Below are 27,747 nucleotides of genomic sequence, written 5' to 3' on the forward strand. Positions count from 1 at the left end.
TAGTTTGTACATGTTACAAAGCCTATCTGCCTAGTCATGAAATACAGTGTTATCAGATAAAGTAGTGTCCTGGAAAGGGTCTTGTGGCTTGGCACATTCTAAAAATAGAGACTTGGATATGTTGGCCCATGCTTCTAGTTTACATGCTCTCAAAGAGCTCAGGATTTTAATTTTTTCAGTCAACAAGCTACCTTGCCATATAGTAAACTCCTTTTGAAGCTGAGGGAACAAGCAGCTTATCATGTGCGTTGGATGTCTGAATTTCAAAGAAGAAAACTTGGAACTCCTCTGGCCAGATGTGAGGGATGGATGAAGCAACTATAGGTTTCAGGCAGGGAATCACAATTTCAAGTGTATCATCAAGACATGTCTTCTGTGCTAAGCAGGTTAAAACACAAGCAGGGATATTAATATCATTTCTTGGTACGAGAGCAGATCCCTAGCTTTAAAAGCTGTGATTCAATTTCCACCGACAATGTCAACCTCTGTTGAAAACTGGGTCAGAGTTACTGGCTCTGTGATTAGATGCATATTTCAACAGCAAAAGACTAGAATCTGCATTTAAGGAAATCTGTTTACATTCCAATGAAAGTTCTGCCGCCTCAGCAATTCACTTGCTCTGTACAAGGTGAATTCTGACATGGTTTATGTATGAATAGTGTGGCCCTAACAGAACATTAACATCAGCCGTATATCATTCAGTAATGACATCCCAGCTAGCTGATTGTGATGCAACTGTTGTGGTCTAAATAATGCTTCATCACTGACTTTGGTTGACTCTTCCCTGTCCCGCTTACCCAAAATATCTAGCAATAATGATGCAATTATATATGCTGCTTGCGTGTTCATATCTTGTTTCAGGGAAGGTTGCCAAACAAAATCAGCAACACAGAAATCTGCTTGTGCATGTTTATGGCACAAGCTTGTGCAAGAATATTTCATATCTTTGTATTTATGGTTGTGAAGGCCATAGGCTTGAATGAATGTATTTGCTTTCCAGCTTGGAAAGAGTACAGTCGATCTTGCTGATTCAACCAGAGATAATGAATGAAGTTAATAACACAGACATTGACTTTCTGAAATTTATTTCCCCAATCTTAGAACAGGGGTGGGTGGGTAGGTGGAATGAACTGAATCACCATTGCATTCTTTGACAGTCTAGTGCCTGAATATTGAATATTAACTGGGACAGGTTGGTGCAAATTAAACAGAACAGAATGGCATTAGATGCCTCATATTGGCTTTCAGGTAGCTTCTGATTAATCCAATCCTAACATGAAGCTATCATTTTCTGGAGTTGAGAGAGTGTTACTCACCCAGAATTTCCCAGTGGGTTTCCGTAGCTGAGCAGGGAATCAAATCCTGGTCTCCAAAGTCATAGTACAACCTCAAACCATTACACTAATATGGCTTACCTGAATAGTCTTAGTATTACATTTAAAGTTGTATAGTTTATTTAACAATTCAGTTCAGATTTTTCTCAATCATATTAACTGAAAAGCTGAATTTCCATTTTCAGACATTTACTAGGAAACCTTGATCAGTTCTACCTAATCAATGGAATGCAGGTGGATACACTGTGCTTCATTGTGTCTGCTAAAATTAGACTGACTTTCTACATTTTTAGAACAGAAAAATTGGAATTGTGGGGATATGATTGAGTTTGGTAGTTTCAAGTTATTTGTCAGTTGCAAACCTAAGAACAAGTGGTTAGAAAATGACCCTCCTTGCGGAGCTGAACATCCATCATTCCTCCTAATTATCATCTGACTGATGGAAGTTTCAGTCTAAATACATTCTGAAGCATTGCACATTTCTCGCTCCTGCCCAAGAGCATAGCCTGAGGGTTCATAACACCACTTGAGACTTGCTGTCTAAGAAGCCTCCTGTTCTTATGAAACACTAAGTCAAATAAAACCCACTTGACACAGAACTGTATATTTACTGGTGCTTGACTGCCCCTTGCTGTAGTAAATGTGTAGTGTGAAGACTCAATTGTCTCCAGGCGTGTAATGGACACACAGCAATGAACTTCATCCAATTGCAGCTCTCTGTAGTCTTATGTTCACTCTGGCAAATGTAGGTCAAATACTGGTGCAATGTATGCACAGAGAGTCAAGTACCTTGGAAGGCACTGCCTTTTGCACAACTGAATAACAATAAACCATGTGCTAGCTAATATTACATTTATTGGCAGATACCTTTCATAATATAAATTATAGTGCGGAAATATGGTATTAAGGGTTTCATTGGACCCCCAGTAGATTTTGAAGGACCATCCTATTGCAACCAAACATTTTTCTCTCACCAAATGAACTCTATGCAGGTGCATTTACACCATTTTTAAAAATCCTTTTGGGCCAATGGTTATGTCATACACAGGCATAAGATTAAAGGGGATACTTTAAGTTTTAAAAACTGAAATATTCTTATTTGATCATTCAGAGTCAATTTGTGCAGAAATCTATCTCTGTAATGTCTTTTATTTATAGCTTTAGCTATATTAACTTCATTATAGACATTAATTGCTTTATAAAACTGAGCATTGCTGACACATAACTAACTGGCTATTTTATTCCAAATCTCTGAAAGATCCCTTTTAATAAAGACGTTACATTATGCAAATTTGAAGCATTTAATTGTCTAAAGATATGTCTTTGGTCAGTTGACAGCCTGGCATAAAACAGATGGGTATGTTCTGCAGTGGGAGTCTGCATGAAAGGGATGGAAATGTAAATCAGTGGAAGAGGATGGGGAAAGTAGAGAACCTCCAACAAGTATCCTGGTGGTCTGTGACTTTCTTCTTCTCTTTGTTTTTTTAGATTTATCAGCCACTCGATGGGGATTACCAGTGGAGCAGCTGTTTGTGTCACCATTCCACCTTTGTGTAGCAAGCAAAACAACTTCAGCACCTCTTCGATAATAATTATGAAACTGGTATTAACTGAATGGCAATTATGGATTTTTAACTCTAATTCACAGTAAACGAAAGCAAGCCATATGTCGAATTGAATTTCCTACCAAATAGCTTTTTGTTCCTCTGAATGTTTCAACGCCTGCTGCATAAGAAATTGATGACGAAACCCGTTGGGAAGGAGGGGAATTACAAATATTGCTTGCATGAGAAACACGACGCCATCAGAAAGAGAAGACATGGTAACTTATCGTTAGAGATGATAGTGTTATTTATATAGGTATAATAAATAAATATATAAATATATATATTATATATATTTTTATGGTAATGAAAATGGCTCCCCAGAATGCTGACTCGGAATCTATGCAAGTTCAAGATCTCCCTGTGGTACAGCTCCAGAAGCCGGAGAATGAGAATGAAAGTAAAGAAGAGACTATTAGTGAAGGATCCATAGATCGGATACCTGTTCGTCTCTGGGTGATGCATGGTGCCGTCATGTTTGGCCGGGAATTTTGTTACGCTATGGAGACAGCTTTGGTTACACCAGTATTGTTACAAATTGGTAAGTAAAATCATTATTGGTCCTTTGATGTCAATGGTTTACCCTTCTTTGCTTTCAGATCAGTTTGGCAAACAGATGTGTTCTCAGGTTTTGCCTTCATGAGCAATAATCCCATCTCATAAGAGCCACTACAATTCAGTTGTATGTGACTACCACGGAGAAGCATCTGTTACAAGGAAACCATATGGCTGATGTGATAACTCCCCATGCCAGTTTGCTGGATCTTAGGGAGATGTGATGCTGTCATGAGAGGTCTCTACATTCTCCATCCATCAAGGCCAATTACTGCTACAATTTCAGAAACTAGATGCAAAGGGGCAGCAATCATGATGCTGTGTTACTTATGGATTAGTCATGAGGTGAAAGCATTGACTAGATTTTTTTCATTGCAAAAAGAAGCCACTTTGAGTCTCGTTTGTGGAGAGAAAAAGTGGGTGTAAATAAGCATTATTATTACTATTACTATTATTATTATTCTCCATCTTACCCCTTTCTCTCTGACAAGCCCCCAAGTTCCTTTTCCAAATAGATCTTGCACTTCCTAGTACATACCAAACAGTGTACTTGCTTAATGAAATCCTCCTGTCTTCCATGACATGCAGTCCTGAATGAATTAGAACAAAGTGGGAAGGAAGGACATCAAAATCCATCAGAGCTCCAAGTAATTTGTTGTAGATTGGCAAGAAATGTTTACTCCCATTTTAATACTATTTGCAATAAAGTGACTCACTCTCAATTAGAAATTTACTACTGAAACAAAGAAAGCTTATTGCAAAAGTACTGTAAGCTCTAAACAGTTATTCTGGTACTTAACACAAATTCTTGGAATCTGGGTTATTCAATTTTAAGAGAATGGCTTATGTCATCTGGCTCCAATTGATAAGTCTTTGGTTTCTGGTGTTTCTGGTCTAATAACAAGTATTGTGTATTCTCATGATAGTTTGGAACATTTCTTTTGATGAAAATGAGAATGTACAACATAGACATAGAATTATAGAATTGGAAGAGATCACAAGGATCATCCAGGTCAACCTTTTTGTTATGCAGGAAAACTCAAAGCATTCCTGACAAATAGCCATCTGCTTAAAAACCTCCAGAGGAGACTCCAACACACACTGTAGCTTGACCTCCCGCCCCTTCTAGGTTAGATATTTGCTGTATCTCTGCACAGTCTACTTAGTTGTGAGCTTCAGAGGTTGGGCAGAAGAGAGAAGATATGGTACTACCCCTGAGGGCATTGATATGAGGCTACCATGAGGATTGATTTATAGGCCTCTGTATGACTGAACTTTATCTGTGTCACAAAATGTTCAGCCATTCCAGCTGACGTTCAAGATCTTTCTAGGTCACTGTAAATCCTAGTCCTTAAGCAAAACATTTCAGCTATTCTTTCAAATGTGGCTGACTCACCATGCCTTTAAATGGCTGCAGAGCTGATTCTCCAAAGCCAAAGTGCACCTTATTCCAAAGTCTACATGCCTCACTGTGTTATTGCATATAAGTTTCTTTTGGGGCGGGTGTGATTTGTGGAGCTGATGATTAATACTTGGAACTAGATTTTAATTTAGATATTCCCTTTATATTTTGACAAGCACAACAACAAACATAGGATGTGTGCCCAAAACAAGGCTAATTTTTTATCTTTTTGAAGGAAAGATCATGTGTCCCTGTAATGTGTGGAGTATGCTATTGAGTTCATATGTACAGGAGATAAAGGCCATCTTGCTGAATAGCCTTGAGCAAATTGCTGTTCTTGCCTAACCTACCTCACACAGTGCTTTGTATGATAATTACTTGTTCAGTTTTGAACCTTCAGGACAAGGTGTGGGCTGTGTAAGCAAATCATCTTGTTGAACATGAGCCAACGGTGTTGACACAAGATGCCCGTAAATGTTAATCTTTGGAGAAGTGTGTCCTGATTTGCAGGGTTGTAACAATCAAAAGGGGTGATCTAAACTGACATTAAGTACAATACACAGCAACTAGTAGTATTGAAGGCTTTATCTCCCAATTAATCTCAGATCAGTTGATTGTTGAGGTGAAGTGAGAGTTGCTTTTGCACTATAATTTAAAGCCATCTAACAATATGCAAGTAAAGAAGTAAGCTTAGCTTGTGAAATGTTGCTCGTAGATAAGGAGCTTAGCTTTTGAAATACAGAAAGATACTTGTTTTTGTAGTAATTCTGCCCATAAATCTGCCATAGTTTTCTTTGGGTCTATGGGTTTAATCCAACCCAAGTCTGTTTTTAAAATAAAAAACCCAAAAATTGTGTATTGCCTTGTTCTGAATCGAAAGTAGAGAGGGCCTCTCTGTCCATCTTCTGTCACTGGCAATTTAGACTGCCTTATCTAGTGGGGCAGGGCTCTGTTGAATCAAATGGGAATTGAACTGCAAATCATCTCATTCATCATAGTATCCCTATACATAGTGCAGAGCTTTGGCTTATAAACAACAACAAAAACCATGAATGCAGTGACTATAATATTCTGTAATGACCGCACTGGTCTCCTCAAAACAAACTTTAAAACCCTACAAAACATGACCTAAAAGACCAAGATGTGACAGAGAATTTCACCTGTTTGGACACCATCATCCCACTGTCCCAGGACCTGTTGTTAAATAGACCTTCCTCCATGTTGATAACAATCCCATCTCCTGTATCTCTGAACTGAGGCCTTGATAATACAAATAAAGAAGGAATCTTACACAGAGAGAGGGGCTCTCTGACATATATAGATCCCAAACTGTGATGTGTCTGATATTTTTAGATAGTGCAGCATCCAAGATCTAATTGCATTTTAATCCCACGCTGCCCTTGAGGAAGGCATGAGATAATATGTAGATATTGAAGAAGTTGAGACTGCCTCTTTCTCTCCATGACCCCAGATGTGAATGTTCTTTCAAGCAATGTAGTTTGCCCAATCATCCCAGTTTTGTAGATTAAAATCTTGTAGATTAAAGGTACATCTCATTTATACCAGTATGCCAACCTCTGAACATTTGAGTGGTGTTAGCAAAGCAAGAAAGCCCTGAAGCCCATTGGTGGGCATATTATATTATGGAGGTGTTGTCTCGATAATTCATTAAGTCTGATGCAGTTGAGGCGATCAATAGGATTTAGACAGCACTGTTTCCCATGTTGTATGTCTCCTGGACACCAATAGGTTAAAAATTAGGTAACTTCCAGTGACATTCAATTGCAGAATTTGTCATATGTTTCTTTGCATGTTTTTTTTATTTTAGTTTGTCAGAATTCACATGCAATAGCTTGGGCACTTGTTGCATGAAAAACAACCTCTGACCTTCCTCTGAACTCTATACTTAGAGTCTTTCCCAACAAACTCTCCATTGTGTCCTCTCATCTGCATGTGTTCTTACTCTGAACTGAATGCTGTATTACCCTTCTAATAGTGCTTTCACCAGATTAGTAGCAGAAGACGTGTAACCGTATCCAGGCCTTAGTAGCATAGCAACAAGAGAAAGTAAGCCTTCTTTATCAGCAGGTTTCTCTTGCTTGACTTGATTTAATACTCTGTCCACCCACCCACCCCACTCCAACAGTTTAAGATGCAGGACAGGGTTGTGTAAACTTCAGACGTTTGGAATCATCCCTAAGCTTCAAAAGCTAGAGCTAGCTGTAAAAAGATACAGACGTAGAATCAGATTTTTGAGTCCGAAAACTTGTTTGCAGACTGAAACTGAACAAGAGGTCTACTCTTTACAAACACATATATGCACATGTGTGCACATATGCAAGCGCACCTACTGATTATTTCCCAAGCTTGTTTTATAACAGAAATGGCGATGTTGCTGAGTGTCTTCAAAATAATTCCCCTCATCTTGGGGTTCTTTTGTCAAGATTTGTTCAGAGGACAGTTGCCAATGCCTTCCCCTGAGGCTGGAAGAGCACATTTTCATAGCCAAGCAGAGATTTGAACCCAAGTCTCCCAGAATCCTATTCCTACACTCAACGTCTACACCCTGTCAGAATCACACCTCCTGAGTCACAGCATCCAACAATTGAGGAGACTCCTCTCCTTGCTACAGATCCTCCCTTCTGTGCTAATGAACTAAGACCTCTTCTCCATCTCTGAAAAAAAAATAGAGTAGGGGAGCAAATAATTATTTTGCTGTCATTGTTAAATAGTGGGAAAGAGATGTTTCAGACCATCCATAGATCTGTCAGTAGATCTGAATCAACTTTTCTGCCCACCTAATATAGGCTGAATGAATATGAGTTAATGGACACATAGCAAATTGAGAGACATTTGTTCTCAAATACACTGTAGATTTCCTTAGGATGTAGATAGTTCCTGAAAGAATTATAGAGTTAGAAAGAACTCTAAGGGTCATCTCATCCTGCCAAAAGAAAGATCCACCACTGCATTACCTCTGTAGTCATCTGTGCTGTTTAAAAACTTCATTTAGGAGGGTTTATCACCTTCCAAGGTGGTATGTTCTACTGTTGAACAGCTTTTACCACTAGCAAGTTCGTTGCATTGTTCAATTGCTTTCTTCTTTCTGGTCATTTTGGACCCTCTGGTTACAATCTAGTCTTCTGGAGCAGCAAAAAACAAGCCTGCTTCATCTTCGGAAAGAAACAAAGGCCATTGAATATTATGTATATGTCATGTTAACACAGGATGCATTGATCAGTTGTGTGGTAAAGGTACCACTTGCCACCTTTTTCTGTATTGGTGTCTGCGAATGTCTATTCTTTATAGATATTTATTAGTGGAATCAAAATGAAAGAGAAATCAAGCATCCCTCTACTGAATGGAAACGCCCTAAAATATATGTTGTTTTTATTGTTGTTACCGCTTAATCCTGTTCAGCTGAGTGTGTGTTTGGTACATTTTGTTTCCTTGTATTTCCGAGAAAGAATAAAAAAGCAACCACATTAAGTCCTGCAGCTTTCTTTCACATTTCGAGAAACAGTTGACTGTACAGTTCAGAACTAGAACAAATTTACTTGTTTTGCTCCTGGGGAGCCATATTTTTACTGCACGAAGAACCATTTTGAACTTGAAAAAAGAAAGTTCAACAAAAGATCATTTTAGTGTGAATTGGGGTCTCTAATATTTTTATGTTCATTATGAATATTCTCCATTTCAGAAATTGCTGCTCTGTTTGAGTTTTCCATGAAAGTATAACAGGCAGAGCTTGTTTTCATTCTGTCTAACCTATATACATTTGCTCCCTTTTCTAAGGGAGATATAATTCAGGACAAGTTAAAATGGTTTAAACTTATACAGAAGGATGCTTTTTATACCAAAATTTGGTTTTTAGTGATATAGCTAAAGCATCAGAATTGGATTCTTGAATTTACCCTTTTGATTTATGAAGCAATTTCTGTTCCAGAACTTCACTCTCTGAAGGAGCCTGCAAGGCAGCTTATATTAAAAAATCCTGGGGAATCATTCGAAACAGGAAAGAGCACCAATAAACTTTAAACAGCAAAGAGAAAGGAAGACCATCAGATGCTAAACTGAAAATCCCTGTCTTTAATCAAACTTTCTTTAGATCAAGTAGCAGACACACACATGTTTGCAGGCAAGGAACTCCATTTCAAGTGTTCCTCAGAGTAGATTAAATCCTTCAGCCAGACTTGGTTGACTGGGAGAGGCCCTCCGACATCCTTTGACAGAGGTTGAGTAGGGTCACATTGGAAGCGGTGATGCTTAAAGTGTCCCAAGTCCCAAACCCCTTGGAGTTCCGAGTGGCATAATCAGCATTTTGAATGGCATTTGGTGGCTGGAACTACTAGTTTGTCCCTCTTCTTTTAGGGTTGTTGTTGTGTGCCTTCAAGTCATTTTCGACTTATGGAGATTTTCATGAGGGTTTTTTGTCAAGATTTATCTAGATAGAGTTTGCTATTGCTTTCTAACAATGTTGAGAGTGTGGATTTTCCAAGGCCATTCTGGCTGATCAGGGATTTGAACCCTCCTCTTTCAGATTCCTAGTCGAACATTCAAACCACTAGTTCTCATTTTTTAGCATATCATGCTGCTAGTAGAGTAGGGAAAAAGTGACCACTGGCCTTTATTCTTCCTCTCAAGTACAGCCCCCAGTATCCCCTTTAACCCCCTCCTCTCTCACACACACACACACTTCTCCATGTGTTAAATTGTAAATAAATAAACTTTTTATACCCCACATCCATCACCCAAGGGGACTTGGGGCAGCTCACAAAGCACTCAAAGTGCAGCATGCAAAATCCAAAAAGTACAATAACATAAAACAGTAAGCAGCCAACACAAACATCACAACTTCACAATGCTCCCAATTAAAAACTGTAAAATACAGTGATTGCTGCAGGTAAAAACAACATAATCGATCTCAGTCTTGTAAAGTGCTTGATAAAGAATCTGAAGGTCCTCATGTATACTCATAAAGAATCTAAATATGGTCAACTATGGTATTTGAAACAATTAAATTCATGAAGTTGAAACAGTTTCAAGCACATTAAAACATAGTTTAAAAAAAGATAAAAGTACAATAAAGCATTTAAACCTGCTGAATTTTTACTTCTTTCTAAAAGGCCCCCATGCCCTATGATGAATGATTTTAGGGAGCTGGGTGTGTTTAGCCTAGAGCAGAAAATGTTAAAAGGGGACATAGTAAACATGTTTAAATATTTGAAAGGATGTCATATTGAGGAGAGGGCAAGCTTGTTTTCTGCCCCTCTAGAGGCTAGAACACAGAGCAGTGGATTCAAAAAACAGTATAAGAGATCTCATGTAAACGTTTAGAAAAACTTCTTGATGGTAAAAGCTGTTTGACGGTGGAAAACAGAGCTGCCTGAGAGTCCAGTGGAGTCTTCTTCTCTGAAATTTTTTAACTAGAGGCTGTGTGACCATTATCAGGAGTACTTGGATCATGTGTTCCTTCATGACAGAATGCAGTTAGACTGGCTGGTCCTTATGGGCCTCCATAGAGCAAATTGCAGGAATCCTGTCTTGCTGTGGCTTAGGTGTGCCTGACCATGGTCAGATCTGCCTTCTTCCAAAAATTTGGTGGGTTGTAGGTTCACCTAAGTAGTGTCTCCCCCAGTCAACCTCAGGCACCTGAGAACCAAGGAACATAATCCAGGGCTCCATGTAGCTGCATTTGCCCTTTCTCAGCAGTTGGCTGTCTGCTTTCTAATCTCACGGTCTTTAAGTAGTCCTACATATTAACCACACCAGGATTCAGAGAAGGGATCTGGTGTTATTTCTGCAATGAAGTAAACATCAGAGTCATTCCACGTGCACACACAGATGGGTAGCTGAACAAATAATTAGGCCAATCACTGGAAATGCCAGGTGAATAAAAAAGTAATAAGCAGGAGCTAGATGTAATCATTAGGGACATACACATTCTCTGTTCTGTTCCCTCCTTCATCCAAGTGGTGTGAAATGGAGTAGGCACACCTGAGCTCATGGCTGACGGTTATGAAGCAACGGAAGGCAGTGGAATTTTCCACTAGTTAATTAGTTTAAGGCAGCCTTTGTGCTGCTTTTGAACAGCTTCTTGAAACGTTGCATGACATTCTGCAAACAGGCAGGGGAATACTGAGTCTGCACGTAGCAGTTAAAATATTGTGAATCCCAATGTCTTGAAGGATTAAACCCATATTAACTGTCTTAAATTAATCAGTATCAAAGCCTGAAAACATTGCAGCCCATGTATATATCCTTTTGCTACTATCGGCAAGTAAAAGTCAATCTGTGTCTGATCAGCAGTCACTCTCTTTTGAGAATCAGCATGAGATAGTGGTTTGAATGTTGGAATGTGACTCTGGAGACCAAGGTTTGAATCCATGGTCACACTCTCAGCTTCAGAGGAAAGCAATGTTTACCCCCTCTAAACCAATCTTACCAAGACTCCCCATGATAGGATCACTGTAAGTCAACAACAACTTGAAGGCACACTACACAGAAAATACTATCTTTCACTAATACAGGTAGGACTGTATCCTGCATCACAGCTCGGTACATAGCAGTGGAAAAATATCCTCACTTCAGCAGCAAACATTCAAAACAATTACTGTATCTCCCATCTAAAACTGTGGAAGGCCTTAGTGCCAATTTTGTAAACAAGGTTTCATGTTTATACAATCAGCAAAGAAGTGCTTCTTGATTTTAGGTGCATTTGAACATCATGTTCAGCCAGAATTCCCAACAAGCTGGTGAGAGAATCCAGAATTAATTTTAGATTTATCTGTCAGACTTGTGGGAGAAACAAACCAGAGGATGAGTTCTGCTGGGTCAGATGTCATGATAAACAAATCACCCAAGGCGCAGGGTCCGTTTAGCCAGTCCTGCTGCCGGCATCTGAGCTCAGATAGTAAGCATTGGCATGTTGTTTGTGAATGCTAAATTCAGGGCCTCAGAAAAACTGAGTGTTTTCATTTTACAAGAACAGTACTTTTTACTGAAAGATGAATAAATTCTCAGAGCATCATTCATGATTTCAGATACTAGGCGAAGTATATACATTTCAACTCTAGGGGACATATTGTTGAAGATAAAGGTTAATGGAATTTTTTGTGTTCTGGAGATATTCCACGAAAGCAATGCCAGTTGTTCCCTTCATGGACATTTTTCTTCCTCAGTTCCTCTGTGTTTTAAATCAGCCTGTCACATTGTTGATATATGCCTCATCAGTAGAAGGGAGTTTTGGAAAGAGAAATATTTCTGTAACAGTCTATAAGACCTAAAATGGTAATTGGAGGACAGTTGTGTCCTGTTGATGGTTGACAGTTTGAATTTCTGTGTATAATATGACATTTTCCATTAATTAAAAAAAAGCATCAGAAAATTCAGTTTTGGAAAGTGGTGTAGAAGAAGTCACGGAAGGAGGCAGATAACATTGCAATAAATCATGACTTTCACTGCTAATATTTATTGAATTTCAAGGAAGCAGGTAAAAATAGAAACTGTTTTGTGCCTTTTCTCCCACTTCCAGTTGTATGATATGCAATAGGCATGCCTGAGCTCAAGGCTATCAGGAAACAGCCCTACATCTGTAAAATCAGATTTGCTGTCCTACAGACATAAACATTTCTTATAGCTTTGGGATAATGAATGATACAAAGCTTATTTTCTTCAGATGTTACTACATTGTATGTGAAAATTTCAAGTAGGTTGTGAAATTCTGCTGTTTTTTCGGGAGCTGATTTAAATAGCCGAATAGATTCTTTTGGCAAGAAATCTACTGTTGGACATAATAGGCTGTCATAATAGTGCTGTACAGTACCTGAAATGTATGGGTTTTAGACACAGGTGCACTGAAACAGGGGATCACTTATATGTTTGTAACAGAGAAACACTGAGAATTGGAGGCCAGCTTCATACCAAAGCATCTTTTCACCATGACCCCTCTAGATCTGACAGATTTATTTTTGCTCATTTAAAATCCAGCTATGTAAAATGTATTAGCTTCACTCCCTTAACTTTTCAGCTTCAGTTTCAGTGCATGCTAGAAGCTCCTTGGCCAATATAGGCATTGCTAGACCTTACCATTAGCTCTGTTGAACTCTTGTCATCCTGAACATTTTAAGTCCCTATTAAGCATGATAGAAAAGGTAACTACTGGACTAATGGAAGGTCAGGTCCATCAGTATCTATAGTCCCTTCTCTGGTTAAAGGGAACAGGTAAAGGGCAAGCAGAAGCAAGGAGAAGAGATACTTCAGGGCAATGGTGGTCACACGGTCTGAAGTACCCATAGGCAAGATGCTTTGTAACAGCATGTTTAAGGTGACAGCAGATGTTTGATGCATAGTTTTGGAATATATGAATTAGAGAAAGTCAGGTAGAATTCAGTACACTCAGGGATCAGTAGTGATGTTCTTTGAGTCCTAATGATGATGATCAATAAAAGAAGGTGGAGCAAGGTCTCTTGGTGTTGTTTTTGAAGGTAATTGCGCTACTGAATATGTCCATAGCATTTTTATAGCTTTCAAAGACTAAACCCAATTTTACTACTAGATTTATATTTTTAGAACATACAAACAAAACAATAAGCATGTCTTACTGCGCTCCTTCCTGTAATTGTGGTTTCATGACTCTAAACTAAGAAAATGCAGCCAAGGATTGGGAGAGGGGGAGAGAATGAATGAATACTATCCTTGTCAGGTGTCTTTGCCTATAATGGTGTTTTAATGCTAGAGTTTAGGAACCAGAGGTGAGAAAAGCAGGGAAGGGGGGGGGGGGTCCTTGTTTGGTAATGGGCATCCAGCCCATTTATTCCATCTCTTGTCATCTGACACATTCTGCGTTTAGAAGTTAAGCTAAGTTTGCACAGCAGATCCTCTGGATTTGTGGTGCTAGTACATTTCCAGGGATAGAGAATAAAATCTTACTGCATCCCTCTCCACTTTAAATAAAAAATCTGCAGCGTTGTAAGAGGAAGAGCAGCCAGCGTGCCATTGCCAACTCTTATTTTATTACTTAATAAAATTTGTCTCTTTGTCAGCTAAATTAAGTGCTGTAGGCACAATAGGCCTTTTAATGCCCTGAGCACATATGGCCCTCTATTCATGAATGAGCTTCAGTTAACAACCGGCATACTATACAGAGGTTTCCCAGGGCTGATTGTCTAAACAGCCAACCCTGCACAGAATGAAGCCCACAGTTGCGATCTCAATGGGATTTGTGTGCCATGCTAGAGCTACAGGAAGTATTAGCTTCAATAAAGGTCTCGTGCATCAAAAGGGGTATGTACTTTTTAGAAGCTGAGTAGACATTATTTTAGATCTGTCCTCCCCATAACAGACTTTCAATGCCTAGTGGGGTTAGCAGGATTGATGGATCTATTGGAATGTTTGGAATGTATAGATCAGCAAATGTGTTTCTTTTTAAGAACAAAGAATTTCAGCTGGTGGTTTTATGCTTGTAGAGGTTGGCAAAACACCCCCAGAATACCAACATGGATAGAAAACACTGTGGGTTAGTTGCCACCATTGTCAATTAGTTAATCTGAGGACTTTGGGAAGGATCACAAAGACTGTGTTTTTTAATGAGTTGGTAAGTCCTGAGGTTTTGTGGCAGTGGCTTTCTTTGTAGTTTTGCGGAAAACGGTTAAACCCGCACACCACAGTGTTTTAGTTGTATAGGGACAACCCTTCCGTTTCATTCAATTGTTACCCCAAGCTTTCTATAGCGGGCAACCTTCTGTTTTGCTGCCACATTTTCCAATAAGATACTTGCACATTTGCTGTGGAAGACTAGGGCATTACTAGAGATATTGAGTCACATTTCTTGCTTCCTTCGAGGTCTTGACCCAGATTATTACGTCTCCATGTTCCTCAGGGTTGGAATCTACACATTATTTGTGAGGTGTTGGTGGTGGTGGGCAAATTCCCTTTCAAGGAAACATCTTGTTTCTTTCTCAATTTCATCTCTGATAATCTGTTCAAGAAACATGGGTTTTCCCAAAAATTCTTTGAAAGCCCCTAGTGTTAAACTCTCCCCCTTAATCTAGAATTCCTAAATCGAAAAGTATCATCACAGATACATAACACCTTTGCTTTCTGATGGCCCTTCCACATAGCCAAATAACCCATAATATCAAGGCAGATAATTCACAATATTTTCTTTGAACTGGATTATCTGAGGACACACTGCCATATAATCCAGTTCAATGTAGATTTTATTCAGCTGTGTAGAAGGGGCCTCACACACCTTTGTGCCAAAGATTGCCTCCAAGGATAATTAGCATAACTTGTTCCAGAAATGTGTATTCCACCAGGACTTCAATAGGATTTTGGCCACAGATTTCCCCATTTGCTTAATTAGCAAACTTGCTTTGGAACCCAGTTCTTCCGCTGTAGTAATATGACACTGAGATTCCATGTTTACAAAAATGCTTTTTTAATATTACAAGACTGGCCCAGAAAATCTTCGACATTGTCAACAATGATGCAGCATGTTACCATAAACATTGCCTGTTTCTAAATTGGTCAATATCCTTGAAATGATGCAAATCCCTATTGAGCTTAGAATAAACTAGGCTGCAGCATGTCTCTGGGCGACACATTTAGTTGTAGCCAAGGTCTATAATCTCACAGCAAATGCATTGCAGACTTACGTAATGGGTGTGGAGTGTAAGTGGGGGCATCATGTGTCCAGCCTCCCTGTCTTTTAATTACAGCCCTTCTGAGGAGGGGAGAGATGGGGAGATTGCAAGGCAATGGGTAACCGAGCAGCCTGGGCTTGTACCTGTGTCTCTGCCTGTAGATTTTGTGCTGTTGCAAGCCTAAATCTTCTACAGGGGGTGTGACCTTTAAAGACCTTCATGTAAACGGGTTGTTTAGATCATTCATACTTGAAGGTCATTTGGGAGGGAAAGCAGCCAGGAGATCTCCTTCATCATATTTGTTCCTGTTAACCGTTCTGGTAGGGCTCAGAATTAAGCACCCCAAGTTTTGCTTAGCTTCATCTCATTGGTATAGATAGGACAGGGAAGGAATCCTCTGTTCCATATACACGTGGTTCTATAATGTTGGAGGCATCCCAACCCGTATATTTCCTTGGGATAGAAGATAAGGCACAGAATCAGGCATATCTTGGGTGTAAGACTCACAGGAGAATGAGTAAAAAATTGTAGATAGTGTTAGGAAAGATCTTGCTGCTAATGACAATTGACAGTGTTGTTTTAGGTAGACCTGTGCCTTTCCACACCCACTGTCTTGCTGTCACTCAGGTTAAAGTTAATGTCATAAAGCAATGTCCATTTCTCTCCTGTGTGGCTGGTTTTGCAAGACAAGCAGGCAGGAATGAAGGGTGTCTCTGTCCTGACTTGGCCTGTGACATCTCACGTTTTGGGCCAGGCACTCCCAATGCAGCGGTGCTGTTTTGTAACATGTTTTGTGTGCTTTAAGGTGTCCAACTCCAGGCTCACTCTGTAGCCATATATTCATCCATATATTTGATCAACCACAGTATGAAAACATTTGTGAAAAAAAATCCAAAAACCACGTCTTCATTTTGTCATTTTATATTAGGAATGTCATTTTACTACGTGTATAATGGGACTTGAGCGCCCATGGGTTGTGGTTCTTGAACCAAACCCCAGTGGATGTCAAGGACCAACTGTACCACTGAAGCCAAGATGGAATAGGAAGAGGTTATCAGAGCGTAGGTTTAAACTGCGTGTTACTCACGTAACTGCCTCAAAGGTAATTTCAGAGTAATCACAAACAGTGCATATCCCAGCAATAGCAGGAAAGTGAGATGGACGGTGTCTCTAAGCATTCAGAAGTATGAGGTTGGCCCATCTCAGGCAGCTGATTAACTATCCTCCTTATCACTTTCCCATCTTCTTAAAACACACCAGTTTGTATCATTGAATTCACATGAGCTTGCTGCAAGGATTTTTATTATCCTTATGCATGTCAGATTCTGTGGACTCAGAAAAGTAATTCTGCTGCGACCTTATTGCAAACTAGACAGATGTCCCTTACAGGCTTATTTCATGATGTTTACTTCTGTTAACTCCAAGGGAGGCCTGCTGCTCACTTTCTTCTCTAAGATGTTGCCCTTTTTTGTATCCATGAGGCCTGCAGACTTCCTTTTCATGAGGAGAGCTGGCATTCTTAGGCTGCCAGATCTATTGTACCTTTGCCCATTTGGTTGGTGGGCTTTTGAAGGAAAAATTAGCATGGCTTCTTCACATGCACTAACCCAGCAAAACATCCCCTTCAATTTCTCCCTCACACACATGCTTCTCATTGATGATCCCTTGTTAGCAGAACTAATAAAACTGTCTGATTTAAATTAATACAGCAGTATAGCTCTGTCTCAGCTCTTGCCAATCATTGTGTAGGAGGAGTAGAATGAAAGGGAAGATTTCAAGTGCTGAGAGAAAGGCGGGCAGAATAATTGGCAGGAAGAAGGACTCACTCAATTGCAGACTCCTTTCCTATTAACCCTTTTCAACTGCAGCTGGGCCCAGCTTGTTTCTTTATCAGAATCTTTTCTGTTCCCCCTGGGTTGCATTTGTAATTCCAAAAGCACTTTTGCTGTGGTCAGAGGCAAAGCAGCTTAACTAGAGAGGCATGCTGCTGCTGCTCCAGTATATACATTCTTAGAAAATATGAATGTCAAGAGCTTCTCATCAGCGATCTCAGCACTTCCAATTCTTGCTTATTCAAGCTGTTGACTTCAGAGGGAGGCACTCATACTGGGGCTTCAGAGCACAATGTTTCATGCTTACTCATACAGCAACTTTGTCAAAATTTAATTTTTTGGGAACGATGAAAAGCAGCTAGTGTCCTCTTCATGTTTTTCAGAAATATTTCTTTTCCATTTTTAAAAGCCCATCTTTTCTCTATTTGCTTCAACCATGCAATGTAAGATACTTTCTTACAAGAAACTATCTCCATTATTCTTTTGCTTTTATCTGTTAATTGTTGCTTATAGCTACCCAATACCATAAACGGATTTATAGAATTATGTATAGAGACTAACGATTGGTATTCTGTTTATAAATGGAACGTTGGTCTTGGATCATGCCACAGAATCATTCTTATTCAATAAATCTTCACATTATTTGGTTGTTAAACATAAGTTGGAGGACCCCAAGATCCAGCTCTTTCTTCTAAATAACCCACTGATGAATTGAAGTGGAAACATAGGAAAGCACCAAGGTCATATAAATGCAAATATTGGTCCTGTGCCAGGCTATAGTGTATATGTTTTAAAACAAACATGCATTCTTACTTGTTTACCCTTGTCCAAGGAAGTGTGCACTTACCAGTAGTGCTGTTATTGCCCTACAGTTACTACTGTCATAGTAACTCTATTGTTGCTTTATCAGCCTGTTTCGCCAGGATTTTTTGAAAGACAGTAAACAGGTCTTGTGCATTTGCATTACTGCTTGTGCTTCTGTAATGGAACACAATTGTGTCTGAGCAGCTCAGGAAATGGATGTGTGAAGGATGGAGAGGTGATAACATAGACTTGCTCCCCTTCTCCTTACACATGTCTGTTGGAACTCCTGAAAGAACTGATGGCTTGCTGGACATTATTTCTGCAAGGTATTTGGTGTTAGAAGATCCCAAAGAACCCTGAAGGAACTAATGGCCTGTTGGACTCACTTCCATATAGATGGCTGGTATTAGAACGCTAAGAAGTTCTGAAAGAAGCAGGTGTCTACTGTACACATGGCTGGTGTTAGACATCCCCCAAGTATTCCATTATAAAACAGAACAGGATTCCCTTTCGTGAGGCTGATCCAAACCCACAACTCCTACAATAAAAATCACATTGATCTCCCCTGCAATCTAACGGGTTTGCCTTGTATTCTGAGCAAGCAGGCAGTGGCAATTTCCACTGCCAGGCCACTTTGGGACAGTCATAACTCCACTGGATGGACACCCAGGGCGTGGATTTACGTCTGTTGCAAGGTCAGCTGCCAGAAATAAAAGATACGCCTTCAACAAACTCTGCAATTAAATTGTGCAATTGAAACACTCCCATGCCAATGCTGCCTTGGTTTCCACATAAAGGGTGCAGTCTAAGATAAGTAGATTTTTTGCTCCGATGACTATCTCAACGCATGAAAAAGAAATTGCCTTGCTCCCCCACTGGTGTCCTGCTAGCCGTGCATCTGTGCCAATGGAGCAGTGAAGGACACACGGTCTGAGTGGTGTTTATTATTTTGAGACTTGATAAACAACAAAGATGGAAACAGTGCTGCCTGTGGGCTAGTTGTGTTGCCTATGGGCTAGCCTGGTGAAATCAGTAGGACTTAAATCAGTTGTGACTAATTCAACTTGGATAAAAGGCTACTGATGTAACTCAGGCCCTGAGTATTCCTGGCCCAGAAAGCTTTTTAAAAACCCCATGTTCATTTGGTGATTCTTTTTCTCTCAGACCTTTAATGCCACTTGATGGCTTTTATCATAAGTGTTTCCGTTGCCTGCTACTTTAATTGACTGCTGTCTGTACAGATTCCTCATTGCTGGCTCACTGTACCTTGGCTGCTGCCTTTATTTGCCGTGTATTGTTTTTAACTGTTGCATTTCTGCGCTATGCAGTATTTGTGAGATGATCCATTTACTTGGATAACTGAAATAAATTTTAGGAGCAGAAGTTCCCCACCTTCTTGCAGCTCTGATGCAGAATCAGAGCTGCAGCAGTAGGAGTCTGCTGTCCAGCCAAAAAAGTCTTATGGGAGAATGAAACGAGAGGGTATTCTCTTAGTTGGAGCTCTCTGATTGGAAATTGCAGCAAATTTGCATTTCAGGAAGTGACAGAGTACCATACTTTTTAAAGGTTTTCCTCTATTTTGCTTAGATTGTCTATTGTCATGTTTAGATTTCAATTGCCAGGTGTGATTTGTTTAACTTAGAGCTGGTTTCTGAATGTGAGTGTCTTGTGTCCTCTTACATATACATTCACACACACAAACATGCAGATTCTTTCTGTAAAAATGACAAAAACATATTCAGGATTATTAGAGTCATGGAGAACAAAACATATGAGGCCAGATTGAGGGAGTTAGAAATGTTCAACTTAGCGAAGAGAAGATTGAGGGATGGCATTCTTTAAATATCGGAATGTCACAAAGTGGAGGGCGCTTGTTTGTTTTCTTCTATTCCAGAAGCAAGGACCAAGTCCATTTTAAGTTTCATTTGAGTATTAGAAGGAACTTCTTGATGGCAAGAGATTCAGCATGGAATTGGCTAGAGAGCTGGTGGGGTCTCTCTAGATATCTTCAAAATGAGGCTGGGAGCTACCTGCTGGAGATAATTTGGCTGAGTCTCTTCATTGAGTATGAGTATAGGACCACTTCAACTCTGTGATTCTCTGGTTCTATTCACCTCTATATAGATGTCATCAGAAGAAGGAAGTGTATGACATTATTTCCAGGTGATGGTGAGAACATGGCAAACCTGATGCTAAGCACAGGGTATATTTCGCTGCATATTGCAGGGGGGATAAGCATGACATACATGCTCTCTCGACTATTTTGTGAGCAACTGAGGAACTGATTATTTTCCCTGCTTCCCACCAGTGTTTGGAAGAGGCAAGAAGGCTGCTTTTGGTTAAGAGTGGGCAACCGTCTTACTGAAATTTTAGTCTACAGTGCTTCTGAGAGCAAGCATGAAGTAGTGGCTTGAATTTTGAACTGGGACATTGAAAGACCAGTATTCAAATCATTGTACAATTGGGTGACTTTGGCAAGTTGTGCTGTATCAGGCTCAGAGGGGGCAATAGCAAACCCCTCTGAAGAAATCTTGCAAGAAACCCTCATGGTCAGTTTACCATAGAGTTAGCAATAATCAAAAAAGAACTTCAAGAACCATCACAGCACAGCTGATCTTGATAGTTTGATTTTCAGAGGAAGCTTGGTTTGTCAGTTTCTGTCCAAAGCCTGAGACTCTCCTGCAAGTCTTGGCTCTTCTTTCTGCAGAATGCCACCGTCACCCCATCTCCCCTTTCTCTTCTATCAGACTATAAGAACTGATTGTATATCCCAGCATGGCAATGGGTTTGACTGTATGGTTCCTGTGTTTTCTTTCAACTGTATGGTTCTATGACAATGCCTCTTGTTTCCTTGGTTGAGAACTTTCAAGAATTAGTGGATGGAAATGCTCTGTTGGGTTAGGTGAATGAAGAGAGTTCCTTCACAGAAAAATGTAAATCTCAGTATGAAAAGTGAGATTTCTATGGTGATGAGAGATGGCTGTAATTGAAGAATCAGGATACCCCCCCCTTCCCAAATCTTTCCAGAATTTGTCACCAAAGGAGCGCTGGATGTGCAGCATGACAGGGGAGTTCTCCCTTAGAGCTTATGACCTCGCTTGTGCTAAGAATTTCCTGTGAACCACCAGCTCCTCCAGTCTCACTATTGTTGCCTGGTCATTGGGTTTTGTTTTTTTGATGTGTATTTTTTTTCTTGTCTGGGGGGAAAACAAACAAAACTTATTTACTGTAAGCCGTGTCCTGTTTGTTTGTAGTTTGCTGGGAAATGCCATTTTGCCTGAGTCTCAGCAGGAGGAATTGCTGCAAACAAATGAAATTGTTTTCTATTGATTTTTGTTGGACGTCAAAAGCTTTGTGCCAAAGCAGTTTTTTTAAAAATTACAATCAACTTTCCTTATCAAGGGTGCTTTTGGGTGACCTTTTTTCCCAGATTGTTTTTCAGTACTTCCTAAATAATACCCACACACGCATTCAAGAGGTCAGTGGGTACAAGGGGGGGAAGTATTGCTCATTGGCTCATGATAGCAAACCCTGACACATTATTCTGTTCTTTTTGATTATCGGATTAGAATATGAATGGCAAAGGAAAGAATGGTGGGATGCATTTTTTTGAGTGGGAAAGTCTTTGTTCCTTTTTTACCCATTGTGCTGGTACCAAAATATACTAATATGAAATGTTACTGTCCAATGTGTTGTCGAAGGCTTTCATGGCCGGGATCACAGGGTTGTTGTATGTCTTTCGGGCTGTGTGGCCATGTTCCAGAAGCATTCTCTCCTGACGTTTCGCCCACATCTATGGCAGGCATCCTCAGAGGTTGTGAGGTATGGAGAAAACTAAGCAAAGAGGTTAATATATATCTGTGGAAAGTCTAGGGTGAGAGAGGTCAGTGTGAATGTGTAGTTAATCACTTAAATTAGCATTGAAAAGCTTATCTGCTGTCTTCTTCCTGCCTCTGGGGCATCCTTTGTTTAGAGTCGTTAACTGCCCTTGGTTGATTCATGTCTGGAAACCCTCTGTTTTCAGAGTATTGCTTTTTATTTACTGTTCTGATTTTTGAGTTTTGTAATACTGGTAGCCAGATTTTGTTCATTTTCATGGTTTCTTCCTTTCTGTTGAAGTTGTCCACATGCTTGTGGATTTCAATGGCTTCTCTGTGTAGTCTGACATGATAGTTGTTAGAATGGTCCAGCATTTTTGTGTTCTCAAATAGTATTCTGTGTCCAGGCTGGTTCATCAAATGCTCTGCTATGGCTGATTTCTCTGGTTGAATTAGTCTGCAGTGCCTTTCATGTTCTTTGACTCTTGTTTGGGCGCTGCGTTTGGTGGTCCCTATGTAGACTTGTCCACAGCTGCATGGTATCCGGTAGACTCCTGCAGAAGAGAGAGGATCCCTCTTGTCCTTCGCTGACCGTAGCATTTGTTGGATTTTCTTCGTGGGTTTGTAGATAGTTTGTAGGTTGTGCTTCTTCATCAGCTTCCCTATGCGGTCAGTAGTTCCCTTGATGTATGGTAAGTACACCTTTCCTCTGGGTGGATCTTTGTCTTGACTCTCATGGCTTGTTCTTGGCCTTGCAGCTCTTCTGATGTCTGTGGTGAAGTATCCATTGGCCTGTAGAGCCCAGTTTAGGTGGTTGAGTTCACCTTGGAGGAGGTGAGGTTCGCAGATTCTTTGTGCACGGTCTGTCAGGGCTTTGATTGTGCTCCTTTTTTGACTTGGGTGATGGTTGGAGTTTTTATGAAGGTATCTATCTGTGTGTGTAGGTTTTCTGTAAACTGTGTGGCCCAATTGTTGATTGGGTTTGCGGATGACCAGAACATCTAGAAATGGCAGTTTTCCTTCCTTTTCTTTTTCCATGGTGAATTGGATGTTTGGGTGGATGCTGTTAAGATGGTCCAGGAACTTGCTGAGTTCTTCCTCTCCATGGCTCCAAATCGTGAAGGTGTCATCTACGTATCTGAACCAAACAGTTGGCTTTTTTGGTGCTGTTTCTAGGGCCTGTTTTTCAAAGTATTCCATATAGAAATTTGCTACTACTGGGCTGAGAGGGCTCCCCATGGCCACTCCATCCTTCTGTTCATAGAATCCAGTGTCCCACTGAAAGTAGCTAGTGGTGAGGCAATGGTGAAACAGGGCTGTGATGTCTTCTGGGAAGTTTTGTGTGATTAGTGTGAGGGTGTCAGCTACTGGGACTTTGGTAAAAAGGGACCATGGAAAAAGAAAAGGAAGGAAAACTGCCATTTCTAGATGTTCTGGTCATCCGCAAACCCAATCAACAATTGGGCCACACAGTTTACAGAAAACCTACACACACAGATAGATACCTTCATAAAAACTCCAACCATCACCCAAGTCAAAAAAGGAGCACAATCAAAGCCCTGACAGACCGTGCACAAAGAATCTGCGAACCTCACCTCCTCCAAGGTGAACTCAACCACCTAAACTGGGCTCTACAGGCCAATGGATACTCCACCACAGACATCAGAAGAGCTGCAAGGCCAAGAACAAGCCATGAGAGTCAAGACAAAGATCCACCCAGAGGAAAGGTGTACTTACCATACATCAAGGGAACTACTGACCGCATAGGGAAGCTGATGAAGAAGCACAACCTACAAACTATCTACAAACCCACGAAGAAAATCCAACAAATGCTACGGTCAGCGAAGGACAAGAGGGATCCTCTCTCTTCTGCAGGAGTCTACCGGATACCATGCAGCTGTGGACAAGTCTACATAGGGACCACCAAACGCAGCGCCCAAACAAGAGTCAAAGAACATGAAAGGCACTGCAGACTAATTCAACCAGAGAAATCAGCCATAGCAGAGCATTTGATGAACCAGCCTGGACACAGAATACTATTTGAGAACACAAAAATGCTGGACCATTCTAACAACTATCATGTCAGACTACACAGAGAAGCCATTGAAATCCACAAGCATGTGGACAACTTCAACAGAAAGGAAGAAACCATGAAAATGAACAAAATCTGGCTACCAGTATTACAAAACTCAAAAATCAGAACAGTAAATAAAAAGCAATACTCTGAAAACAGAGGGTTTCCAGACATGAATCAACCAAGGGCAGTTAACGACTCTAAACAAAGGATGCCCCAGAGGCAGGAAGAAGACAGCAGATAAGCTTTTCAATGCTAATTTAAGTGATTAACTACACATTCACACTGACCTCTCTCACCCTAGACTTTCCACAGATATATATTAACCTCTTTGCTTAGTTTTCTCCATACCTCACAACCTCTGAGGATGCCTGCCATAGATGTGGGCGAAACGTCAGGAGAGAATGCTTCTGGAACATGGCCACACAGCCCGAAAGACATACAACAACCCTGTGATCCCGGCCATGAAAGCCTTCGACAACACATTGAACATCTCTACGGGGAGAAATTGTTCCAAGACACACGGAGATTGGAAAAACTAAGGACCAGGAAAGCACATCTGCTGTGCTCCCTGACCTTCCTTCTACGCTGCAGAGACACAGATACCATCCCACAATTTCTTGCAGCCAAAAGGACCTTCAAAACACCACAGGCTCATCGCATTTACAACCGCCTGGAACGCAACCTCTTGAGAGAGAGAATCCACACCATCCGTAAAGAACTCGCAAACACAGACAAAGAACTGCTGCACCTCCACATCAACATCAGCCAAAAGATGAATACCCAGGACTGGGATAAAATAGACAGCCTTACCTACAAGAAAATGGAGAAAGACATGGTTCTCCACACCAAGAGACAAAAACAAAAATTTGACAAATGCCGTAAGCAACAGCCAAAGCCAGAACTGGATAAATCACGGACCATCATCAACCTGACAGACAGACAACTCACTGAAGACCAAGTATCCATTCTAGAAAAAGGAGGAAATTTTGCAGTCACCACCACCAGGATCCCAGTAGAAAACATCATTGCCAATGTTGAATCAGCAATTTACCAGCTCCCTGAGGAAGAAGCAGAGGAGGTAAGAATTGAAACAGCAAGGATCCTGAGAAATGCAAAACTCCCCCCCAGCAACATAACGAGAAAAGAAAGACAGGCCATCAAAGATCTCAACTCAGATCCTGAAATCATCATTCTTCCAGCTGACAAGGGGAATGCCACAGTAATCATGGAAACAAAACAATACAAAGAAAAAATCAGACAACTTCTAGATCCCACAATTTACAAGAAACTGAAACAAGACCCCACTAACAAAATCACCAGAAAAACGAACACTCTAATCAAGAACTCCTCCATTAACTTTGACATACGCCAACAGCTGTGCAAATCAGAAGCCCTCCCACCCAGGCTTTACGGACTCCCCAAAATCCACAAGGACTCCATCCCACTCAGACCCATTGTAAGTGCCATTGGATCGCCGACTTACAACCTGGCAAAATTTCTGGCTACACAGCTACAAACCCACATTGGGCTCACTGCACATTATATCAAGGACTCTACACACTTTATAGAAAAGATCAGCAACCTCAATCTAAGCACCAAGGACATCCTGATCAGCTTTGATGTGGTGTCCCTTTTTACCAAAGTCCCAGTAGCTGACACCCTCACACTAATCACACAAAACTTCCCAGAAGACATCACAGCCCTGTTTCACCATTGCCTCACCACTAGCTACTTTCAGTGGGACACTGGATTCTATGAACAGAAGGATGGAGTGGCCATGGGGAGCCCTCTCAGCCCAGTAGTAGCAAATTTCTATATGGAATACTTTGAAAAACAGGCCCTAGAAACAGCACCAAAAAAGCCAACTGTTTGGTTCAGATACGTAGATGACACCTTCACGATTTGGAGCCATGGAGAGGAAGAACTCAGCAAGTTCCTGGACCATCTTAACAGCATCCACCCAAACATCCAATTCACCATGGAAAAAGAAAAGGAAGGAAAACTGCCATTTCTAGATGTTCTGGTCATCCGCAAACCCAATCAACAATTGGGCCACACAGTTTACAGAAAACCTACACACACAGATAGATACCTTCATAAAAACTCCAACCATCACCCAAGTCAAAAAAGGAGCACAATCAAAGCCCTGACAGACCGTGCACAAAGAATCTGCGAACCTCACCTCCTCCAAGGTGAACTCAACCACCTAAACTGGGCTCTACAGGCCAATGGATACTCCACCACAGACATCAGAAGAGCTGCAAGGCCAAGAACAAGCCATGAGAGTCAAGACAAAGATCCACCCAGAGGAAAGGTGTACTTACCATACATCAAGGGAACTACTGACCGCATAGGGAAGCTGATGAAGAAGCACAACCTACAAACTATCTACAAACCCACGAAGAAAATCCAACAAATGCTACGGTCAGCGAAGGACAAGAGGGATCCTCTCTCTTCTGCAGGAGTCTACCGGATACCATGCAGCTGTGGACAAGTCTACATAGGGACCACCAAACGCAGCGCCCAAACAAGAGTCAAAGAACATGAAAGGCACTGCAGACTAATTCAACCAGAGAAATCAGCCATAGCAGAGCATTTGATGAACCAGCCTGGACACAGAATACTATTTGAGAACACAAAAATGCTGGACCATTCTAACAACTATCATGTCAGACTACACAGAGAAGCCATTGAAATCCACAAGCATGTGGACAACTTCAACAGAAAGGAAGAAACCATGAAAATGAACAAAATCTGGCTACCAGTATTACAAAACTCAAAAATCAGAACAGTAAATAAAAAGCAATACTCTGAAAACAGAGGGTTTCCAGACATGAATCAACCAAGGGCAGTTAACGACTCTAAACAAAGGATGCCCCAGAGGCAGGAAGAAGACAGCAGATAAGCTTTTCAATGCTAATTTAAGTGATTAACTACACATTCACACTGACCTCTCTCACCCTAGACTTTCCACAGATATATATTAACCTCTTTGCTTAGTTTTCTCCATACCTCACAACCTCTGAGGATGCCTGCCATAGATGTGGGCGAAACGTCAGGAGAGAATGCTTCTGGAACATGGCCACACAGCCCGAAAGACATACAACAACCCTGTGATCCCGGCCATGAAAGCCTTCGACAACACATTGAACATCTCTACGGGAAGAAATTGTTCCAAGACACACGGAGATTGGAAAAACTAAGGACCAGGAAAGCACATCTGCTGTGCTCCCTGACCTTCCTTCTACGCTGCAGAGACACAGATACCATCCCACAATTTCTTGCAGCCAAAAGGACCTTCAAAACACCACAGGCTCATCGCATTTACAACCGCCTGGAACGCAACCTCTTGAGAGAGAGAATCCACACCATCCGTAAAGAACTCGCAAACACAGACAAAGAACTGCTGCACCTCCACATCAACATCAGCCAAAAGATGAATACCCAGGACTGGGATAAAATAGACAGCCTTACCTACAAGAAAATGGAGAAAGACATGGTTCTCCACACCAAGAGACAAAAACAAAAATTTGACAAATGCCGTAAGCAACAGCCAAAGCCAGAACTGGATAAATCACGGACCATCATCAACCTGACAGACAGACAACTCACTGAAGACCAAGTATCCATTCTAGAAAAAGGAGGAAATTTTGCAGTCACCACCACCAGGATCCC

General features: G+C 40.8%; 1 protein-coding gene across 5 annotated transcripts in view; it reads left to right on the forward strand.

The window, feature by feature from the left end:
* slc45a4 (solute carrier family 45 member 4) overlaps positions 1-27,747 on the forward strand; it is a 168,789-nt gene that overhangs the window by 112,672 nt on the left and 28,370 nt on the right. For all 5 annotated transcript variants that reach the window (XM_016992781.2, XM_062979961.1, XM_062979960.1 and 2 more), the window contains 2 exons: positions 2,823-3,156; positions 3,263-3,479. In XM_016992781.2, coding sequence (XP_016848270.1) covers positions 3,121-3,156; positions 3,263-3,479 — 253 coding nt within the window. In that variant the 5' untranslated portion in view covers positions 2,823-3,120. The remainder of the gene's footprint in view (positions 1-2,822; positions 3,157-3,262; positions 3,480-27,747) is intronic.

This window comes from Anolis carolinensis, chromosome 4 (assembly GCF_035594765.1).
Source record: "Anolis carolinensis isolate JA03-04 chromosome 4, rAnoCar3.1.pri, whole genome shotgun sequence".
NCBI classification, from domain to species: Eukaryota; Metazoa; Chordata; class Lepidosauria; order Squamata; family Dactyloidae; genus Anolis; species Anolis carolinensis.